The sequence below is a fragment of the Chanodichthys erythropterus genome, chromosome 5 (assembly GCF_024489055.1).
Source record: "Chanodichthys erythropterus isolate Z2021 chromosome 5, ASM2448905v1, whole genome shotgun sequence".
Lineage (NCBI taxonomy): Eukaryota > Metazoa > Chordata > Actinopteri > Cypriniformes > Xenocyprididae > Chanodichthys > Chanodichthys erythropterus.
This window is the reverse complement of record NC_090225.1, coordinates 6,267,574-6,277,500: the sequence shown is the minus strand read 5'-3', so window position 1 is coordinate 6,277,500 and position 9,927 is coordinate 6,267,574. Positions and strand designations below refer to the sequence as shown.

The following is a 9,927-nucleotide window of genomic DNA, read 5'->3' as shown; positions in this document are numbered from 1 at the left end:
TACACAGGAATATTATTAAAACTAATTTAATGAAACAGACTAATACTAAACACACTGCAAAAGGGGGAACAATGTAGTATAAAGATTTAAAAATTACAATTCATTAGTATTTGGGGGCTGCACTGTGATGCTTAAATAAGAAGTCTTTTAATATGTCATCAAATGATTCTTGTTTTAAATAAAAAAATGAAAGATCTGTTATATAAAACTATTGTTATCACTGAATGAGATTTTAGTGGGTAACTCAGGGCAAAAAAAAAAAAATGTATAATGGTAATTTTTTTGCACAGAAAAATATATAATTAAACAGGACACATTCTAACGTATGAGGAAAAACTAAATTTAAAGCTGTATTAAAATTATTTTTATGATGCTTAAAAACCCCTTCTAGTCTTTGACTCAAGAACACTTTAGTTTGTCTGATGGGTTATGCTAACCCTAAATTAGCCTTCTATGTCTGGTTGCCATGGAGATCATTAGTAAAAGTCATGCTTGAAGCTAAGGGTCAGAAGAGTACAAAACTTTAACGTGCAAGGCTGAGATAGGAAGTGATGTGCAGGTACGCATGTGAATGGGTGTTTGATTGTTGCGTGAAAGAGAGGAAAAAGTATTACCATTTTATTGGATGAGAGCACTTCACTAAGCCAGATGGTGAAGAGGGTCCTTTAAAAGACACTCACATTAGCCCTTATAAACACCCCTGTGTGGCTTAAAATGGCCTCTTGAAACCTTTCAAAACCAAACCTCTTCAGTCCCGGTGGGGGCTGTAAAATCAAGGTTCATATTCCAGCACTTTTTTTTTTTTTTCTTTTTATTAAAACTGACCACAATGTAATAAACAGGGATGCAAACAGGTAAGGGGGAAAAAAAGGTGAGAACATTGCGTGGAGCGGGGGCATGGTCCGCATGGAAAATATTTGGTTTACATGCTCATTTGTAGTTACTTTAAGGGATTGTTATTATTTATGACTTTTTTAGTTAAAGTCTAAATTTATGTCCAAAACTGTAATTTTACATGAAAAAAATAAAAACTGTTGCATTTTACCAAAATCAAGATTGAATACATTTGGTCAAAGTCTCATGTTATAAAAGATAAAGTGCTACGCAGGCTATTTAATATAATATTGGCTGATTAGACGGCAATACTGAGCTGAAATGTAAACTGTTTGCCCTCTCTTACCGTTCCCACATCTCAGACCTCAAATACATAAATTACCCTTTATATACATAGTTTTTAAAGTAAAGAGTAAAGGAAACAACCAGTTCCTTATTTACCCCTTGTAAGTTCACAACTAACCCCCACCTCCCAATAAAAACACTTTCTCATTCGATCTTTGCAAATCCCATAAGTTCACTATTTTGATCTCAAAAAGGTAAGTTGTCACTGAAAGGTGAGGAGTTTGCATCTATGAATAAATGAATTAACTAATTTTGCGACAATCAACAAAATGTTAAATGTACATTAATGGTATATCACGTTTCAAACAGATCAAAAAATACAAGTTTATATTAGACTATTTCAAAAGCGCTAAAGTAACATGAAGTAACATGGTGTAGAAAACCAGATATACAGACTAATATAAAAACTAATACAGACTGTAACAGATATACCAACTAATTGTCCAATATTTGCACATTTTGAGATGCTTTGCTAATCAGCAGGGGCCGGTTGAACAAGCTGTGCTAAAGTTACAAATTAAAGGTGCCCTAGATTCAAAAATTGAATTTACCTCGGCATAGTTAAATAACAAGAGTTCAGTACATGGAAGAGACATACAATGAGTCTCAAACTCCTTTGTTTCCTCCTCCTTATATAAATCTCATTTGTTTAAAAGACCTCCGAAGAACAGGTGAATCTCAACATAGCAACGACTGTTACGTTAAAGTTATCATCGTTTCTTACTGTATTCACGGAGACAAGACTGTCGTTATTTTCATTTTTTAAACACTTGCAGTCTGTATAATTCATAAACAACTTCATTCTTTATAAATCTCTCCAACAGTGTAGCATTAGCCGTTAGCCACGGAGCACTATCAAACTCATTCAGAATTAAATGTAAACATCCAAATAAATACAATACTTACACAATTAGACATGCTGCATGATGAACGCTTTGTAAAAGATCCATTTTGAGGGTTATATTAGCCGTGTGAACTTTGTATATAGCTGTTTAAGGCAAGTGCGAGCTCCGTGGGGCGAAGAGCGCGAGATTTAAAGGGGCTGCGCTGCATAAATTGGCGCATTTATAATGATGCCCCAAAATAGGCAGTTAAAAAAATTGGGGTATGGGGTATTTTGAGCTGAAACTTCACAGACACATTCAGGGGACAACTAAGACTTATATTACATCTTTTGAAAACATGTTCTTGGGCACCTTTAAAGCAACAACTTTTTTTTTTTTTTTTTCCCAGAGGCAGAGGTCCTCTTATTCAAAACAAAGTTATAGCTTGATGATGCAGAGTTTGAGCATGGAATCTTGGGAAATGTCGTCTTCACCTCACAGCCGGTGGAAAAGAATCGGGACGGGACTCTGGCAGAAATCATGTTCATGGATGAGATTATTAACATTACTATAGTATGAAGCAGCGCAGGGCCAAGTGAAGTTGGAGCTGAACAAGATCACTGCAATGATTGCTATTGAGAGACAAATGCGACACACGCCTCGCAAGCAGCAGAACTTTTATTGTGCGGCAGTCGCCGCTTAAGCTTCTTCCGATTAAGTGTATGAGGTAACGCAGCACTGTTTATCATATTAGATACATTTGACTGTTGAAAATTATGTTTTCCGTCTATAAATGTAACCAAACAGTTGTTGCCTTGTCTAATAAAACATGTAATATATTAAAGTTTCTTTGGTGTTTCCATGGTTTCTACAAAATAAAACCAGAAACCGAAGGTAATGCGGATATGATGCCATTGACAGGCGACTCCTCACTCTTCCCGGAGCCTTGGTTAAAAATCGCAATTTTCTCACGATTTACAAATAGTTGAAAACATTTGGGATATTATAAGTGCTCACTGAACAAAATATATAACACTGGCCTAGTGGTTTTTGGATATTTTACTGAAAAAACCTTATATATTGTGCCTATAGGGATAGTTCACCAAAAAATTGTCAACATTTATTCACCCTCAAATTGTTCCAAACCTGTATGAGTTTCTTTCTTCAGTCGAACACAAAAGAAGATATTTTAAAAGAATGTTGGTAACCAGAAAGTTGATGGTAGCCAATGACTTCCATAGTATTTTTTATTTTATTTTTTTCCTATTATGGAAGTCAATGGCTGTCACACACCGACTCATTTGTGCTCCAAAGCTTCCTGAAGCAGTGTTTTGAAATCGGCCATCACTATATAAGTCGTTATTTTGTTTTTTTTGGTGCACCAAAAATATTCTCGTCCCTTTATAATATTAATATTGAACCACTGTACTCACATGAACCAATTTAAAAATGTTTGTAGTACCTTTATGAATCTTGAGAGAGGAAGTGTCATTGCTCCCTATGGAGGCTCACGGAGCCATCGGATTTCAACTAAAATATCTTAATTTGTGTTCCGAAGATGAATGAAGGTCTTACAGGTGTGGAACGGCATGAGGGTGAATAATAAATGACAGAATTTTCATTTTTGGGTGAACTAACCCTTTAATAGGGTGGGTAGACAATCATGCGGCAGGGAAAGTCAAAGAGATTCCACAGGTAACATGGGAGAGGTTACAGCACTGACCTCTCTGCGCCGTGATGCCCAGCAACTCTGTTTTATCTTCCATACTACTGCTGCCACCAGAAGCAAGGACAGGAAACAGCTACACACAAGACATGGAGAGGAAGAAGACAAATGTTAAGGTTTTTGGATGTTCCATTATGGAAAACAATGGAACAACCACGTTCCAATGAGCCATTGATCTCAAGCACACACAACGGGGCAGCTCATGTTTAATGGATTAGAGGTAGTTTCACATCCGCATGTGTGCTAAAGATCAGAAGTGTTGGTATCCTCATGGTAACGGGGCCAAAGCTCATGATGCGCCTCCCGTGTATAGGAGAGCTGGGCTGTATGTGAGGGAATCATAACTGTGTAGGTGCATGTTTATAACTTATAAGTGCAGGTGTGTGCAGAGCTGAAATACATTCGCTCTGGGTCTTGGGAATAGCTCACCCCCACACACAATCACACAGACCAAGGCTATGAAGAGTTGGTGTAATTTATCATAGCTGAGCTGACATAACTAATGATGAGGAACCATGGCCAACCACAGCCACTGCTTGGTGTAAGTGTGTTACGTGCAGTGTGTGTATCATATATGTCTTAGGCATGATGCATGACCGCATCTTTTAATCACCCTTCTGCTGTTTGTGAATCAGTACGAACTAAAATTTTTAATACATGTGAGAAAAAGTGTGTATGTGACGGAAACATTGGGTGAATTTGCCGTATATATGGTCTACGCCACCTGTTTCCTTAATCAATAACATATTACAGCAGGTCTTCAAGAGGTGAATTAGAGCCTAGAGCCATATCACACCCCCAAAAACACCCCAACTACTATCATAAAAATGTACAGCATTTAGATTGTAGAAGGTCAGAATATCTGTGAAGTTCATCAAAGACTTCACTAGTAATTCATGTGGGTGCTTATTACACCGGCAAAGTGTCTTACCTGAAGAATGTGACAAAGAACTGAACCAAATCCATGAAGTTACTGTGTTGAGAGAAAGCGATCTGAGAAGGAAAGAGAAACGGGTGTTAAATAGTGAGAAAAGCATTCATTTTCATGCTTATGTATGAGTGTATGTGCTTTTAGTTTTTCTAAACAGGCCATGGGAGCAAATGTTTCGTTTCTGACTGAACCAATACTGCCCCCTGCTGCTACATGAACATCCCTCTCTCTTTCTCTCTCTATACACTCACACACAATCAATAGAAAAGAGCTTCTCTCTAGTTTCAGACTTTCCATTCTAATTAAAATAATAAGTAATCACATTATTTGTATAATGTAAATGTTATTTTTTTTGGCATTTATTTTAATCATTTTATTTTTCATTTAAATATCACTTTTTTTTTCTTTTTTTTTTTTTACCATTTATTTATTTTAATAATTTAATTTAATCTAGTTAGTTGAATGTTACTTTTTATTATTTATTTATTTTTTACAATTTGAAAACCTCTAATACAGAGCGTGGAAACACTGCAGCATTTGAGTTATTAACAACAGGCAACCAATCAAAAAACTTCTACAGTGCTTGCTTCATTAAATATTCATACAGCACTTGTACAACTTTTGCACATTGTTTTTAGTATCTAAGGAAGGAAAAAAAACCCTGAAAAGCGATGACAAACACTCCTCTGTGGTTTCCTTCTGTTTTTCTTTCTTTCTAGTATTTTTCAGAATAAATAACTCATGTGATTTGCAAGAACTCAAAATAAAATGTTAATTAACTAAATCTTTTGTGTTAATGACTTAGCCAACTCTGGAGAAATTAACATGTATGGGTACTACTAACTCAGAAAAAATGTATGTAACTGATATCCTTACATTTTTTGAGTTAGCCAAACTTATTCGGGTTTGCAGTGTATATAAGACAACCAGAAGAAATTTACAAGTCAACATTAACCCAGATTGTCAATGTCAAGCTGTTATTAAAACCGGTCACATGCTCACTGTGTTCTGTACTTATCCAATCAGTGTCATTAACCTTGTAAATATGCAAACGAAAACGTTAACCAAGGGTTTACAGCATGAAATAATAAAAAAACCCTGATTAGCCCGGATTAATTAAATTACTAACCCAACGTGTGAAACGCGGAACAAGGCCACAATTATGTTAACATAGTGTTTATAATGATCCTTTCCCCACATGAAATTAGCAGTGCAACAGCTTCTAACAGTTACATCACTTTCCGTCCCTCTTTTTAGGGATGCACAGTCTCAGGTGTCCCCTAGACTCTGCCTTTTTTATGGTACACTGAGACAGTTCCACTTTAAAATACTGTCATTTTCTCTCCATCTTTCACCTGCTTTCAAACAAGCTTACTCTTCCCTCTCTATTCCTCCAGGCATTTCCAAAATAAGCACAGGATTTTCAGCGAGGGAGACAGAGAACAGGGTAAAAGAGAGCATGCCAGACGTCCACAGCATGGAGGGTGAATTCACACAGAGCTCTCATTGAGCAGATGCTGTGCACTGATACGGCCTCTCTCACACGCCACACAACCTCCTCATGCTCAGACACACAGTCTCAAAGACAAACGGGTCCTGACTCACAGCTCCAGCATACACTGATACCCACACACATTCAACATAAAACAATAGCAATCCAACTATCACTGTCATTCACACATGACAATCTGTGTCTCACACGGGCATTCATGTGGTGTGTGTGTGTGACGTAAACACTAAATATAGCTTGTTAGTCATAAATCTGGGGATAATGATGTGGCTTACGCAAACTAACCAAGAGAGAACATTCTAGTACACCTGCCAAGTTTAGCTATTTAGTATAACTGAAATACGCTTTGTTTCGTGTGGGCTGTGGAGGAGGATGTTAACGGAAACCCATGTCACAATCAAGCTGAATACAAACAGAAATCGTCAAGCCTGTAGAATCAAACAAGCGCAAATATCTAGTCAGTTTAATGGAGAAGTGTGTCATTTCTGAATCACTAGGAAATGCAAATATGTGTCCCAAACCAGATCAATGTTTTTAAAGCATGATGCTCCTTGTGAAGTCAACCTACGAGTAGCTGACTTGTCTCTGAACATTAAACTGGGCTGAAAGAACAAAGTTGAGTCTAGATGTTTCTAAAGTGGTTGAATCTCACAAAACCTGTCAAAAATATGTCTAAACCTGCCTTTCCATGGTTTCCGACAAACAGCATTAATTTCCAATGTTCCAATGAAAAAGCGACTTCAGTCATATTTCACCCGAGAAAAAAAATAAAAATAAAAATGTACTGTGACATTTAAAGGGTTAGTTCACCCAAAAATGAAAATTCTATCATTAATTACTCACCCTCATGTCGTTCCACACCCGTAAAACTTTCATTAATCTTCGGAACATAAATTAAGATATTTTAGTTGAAATCCAATGACTCAATGAGGCCTGCATAGCAAGCAATGACATTTCCTCTCGCAAGATCCATTAGTGTACTAAAAACATATTTAAATCGGTTCATGTTCGTTCAGTGGTTCAATATTAATATTATAAAGCAACGAGAATATTTTTGGAGCGTCAAAAATAACTAAATAACGACTTATTTAGTGATGGCCGATTTCAAAACACTGCTTCAGGAAGCATCGGAGCGTTATGAATCTGTGTATCGAATCAGCGGTTTGGAGCGCCAAAGTCACGTGATTTCAGCCGTTGGCAGTTTGACACGCGATCCGAATCATGATTCGATTCAATGATTAATTTGTGCTCCGATGCTTCCTGAAGCAGTGTTTTGAAATCGGCCATCACTATATAAGTCTTTATTTAGTTTTTTTTTGGCGCTCCAAAAATATTCTCGTCGCTTTAGAATATTAATATTGAACCACTGTACTCACATGAACTGATTTAAATATGTTTTTAGTACCTTTATGGATCTTGAGAGAGGAAATGTCATTGCTCCCAATCGGAGCAGAGCCATCGGATTTCAACTAAAATATCTTAATTTGTGTTCCAAAGATTAACGAAGGTCTTACGGGTGTGGAACGGCATGCGGACAATTATTATATTATTATTTAGATTCTTTTTAAACACAGTGGTAGCATTTGTTGTACAGCATTATATTTACACACATATTATATTATATTATATTATATTATATTATATTATATTATATTATATTATATTATATTATATTATATTATATTATATATACACACAAAATGTGTTTTTTATCACTATAGGTGTGTTCCATACGTGGACTGCGAAGTGGACTTCACAGGGTATTTCACCATCTTAAAATGTGCTCTAAGTGATCCTGGGTGGAGTAACTTCCTGTTGACGTTCGAAGTGTTGTCAAACAAAACAGAGGCTAGCTAGACCCTCCCTCCTCCTCCTCCTCCTCCCCTCCGTGCTTCCTGAAACAGTCATGAACGCGCATTTAAAATCATTCTCGTCTGTTATTGGCTGGAGCATGTTTATTATGTTTCGTGGTCCAGGCTGCACCAGTTTGTTTTTATTGCTGTTTTCGGAGCTTGTGGCGACTACAGAGACTACAGAAAACGCACAAAATGAGACCCCTACAATTAAATTAAGAACACATATGCAAATAGTTGACCAAATGAGAATTTATTTTCATGTGGCATGACAGTTAGCACAACTTCAAATCTGTTAATAGCCAATTAATAGATGCATTAGTCATACAAGTATATAATAAACATATAAGTTTTGATTATATTACATTAGATGTATAATGTGTGCTTTGTATATGTATTGTGTATGTATTTTAAATTCGACCCCGTCGTTGACGTTCTTTGAAGACATTGCAGGGCATTCCAAATGAAAGTCCACTTCAACGGACATCCCATGCTCAGGGAGTAGGGACCCTGTCAGTCAGAACGCACCTTCTATTTTCCAGTAAAGGAGATCTAATGAGAATAACCATTGAGAATAATGAAAAAGTAAAATGCCCAAGCTTCATTATGCACAAATGCACAAACCCATAGTGAATGTCTAAATTAATAAGTAAATCGTTTTCTTAATGCAAAATGATGAATCTTTTGATTTGGGGGTGAGATGAAACTTGTAAATGTTTTTGTGAGATTCAACCAAATTTTGCTTTTAAATAACATTCACACACAGAAACTCAGCACATGAATGCTCCTACTATACTCCTGTTTAGATTCACACGCATACACACTTCCATTCCACCGGCCAAAAACTACACAGTCAGGCCGCACAGACTCTTTGACCACAGGCAAAAAGAAAACAAGAGGCAGAAACAGAAGGCTGGAATTGTGCCTCTTCTGAACTTTCTGATCTCTCTTATTCCTGTCAGGCTCTTCCCTCAGTCTCTCTCTCTCAATAATAACCATGTGTTTCAACTTAACATTCCTTCTGACATTCTTAGTCTGCCATGTTTACAGAGCAGGTTTTGAGCGCTGCATTTTTCTCCAGCCCAAACTCTCTCGTCGTTCTCCTCTAACTCTTGACAAAAGCCCCTCTGTCCTCCAAAGTTACCACGGCACGACCCCTCTGCCCATATTCGCTCTCAGATCCGCACAAACATTCTCCGCTAGATAAAACGTGGAATCCAAAGGTCAGTTAGAGAAGGGAAAGGCGAGCGAGAGAGACAGTAAGCGTTACCTGTGAAATTCACCCTTTCTCCATGAGCTGAGGAGAGAACGTGCTCTAGAATAGTGGACGGACAATCAAACACAAACTCTTGAGTTTCAGCATTCGAGCACAGGAGGGTAAGCTAGATCACTTTCCAAAGCAAAGGAAGAGAGGAGGGGGAAAGGAAAAGAGGAGGAGAGCAGAAGAGAAGAGGGAGGGAAAGGAAAGCTCTGCCAAATCATTTCCAGACCAGACAGAAAGGCCAAAGATATATGAAAAGAAAAAAAAAAGGACACGGCCTCTGTGAATTTATAGACAGAAGGAATGGATAAGATAGCAAAACAAAACACAAAGACCCTTGCTGATATTTACGTGGCACTCACACACACACACACACACACACACACACACACACACACACACACACACACACAGTCATGACATTTTCTCTGTGTATGTCACCAAACACAATAACTCCTCTCACCTGGATTTTGACTGGCCAGGTGAAGTTGCTGACATAAACGTAGAAGGTAATGTTGGCATTGCTACGGAAATCGAACTTCTCGTTGGAGAAACTATCCTTGAACTCCTTTATGTTGCTGCGGGAGACTATAGGGATTTCCTCACCAGCTTGAGTCCCAGCTGCACAGAAAGGAAGAAAGGC

The 9,927-nt window shown here is 37.5% G+C and overlaps 1 protein-coding gene across 2 annotated transcripts in view; it reads right to left on the bottom strand.

Annotated features, from left to right (window-relative positions):
- atrn (attractin) overlaps positions 1–9,927 on the bottom strand; it is a 75,742-nt gene that overhangs the window by 25,993 nt on the left and 39,822 nt on the right. The window contains exons 24-26 of one of the 2 annotated variants that reach the window (XM_067385798.1): positions 9,748–9,905; positions 4,661–4,722; positions 3,727–3,805 (exon numbers count right to left, since the gene is read on the bottom strand). In XM_067385798.1, the coding sequence (XP_067241899.1) occupies positions 3,727–3,805; positions 4,661–4,722; positions 9,748–9,905 (299 nt within the window). Of the gene's footprint in view, positions 1–3,726; positions 3,806–4,660; positions 4,723–8,096; positions 8,576–9,747; positions 9,906–9,927 lie in introns of those variants that run through there. The other variant, XM_067385799.1, reaches the window with a different exon arrangement.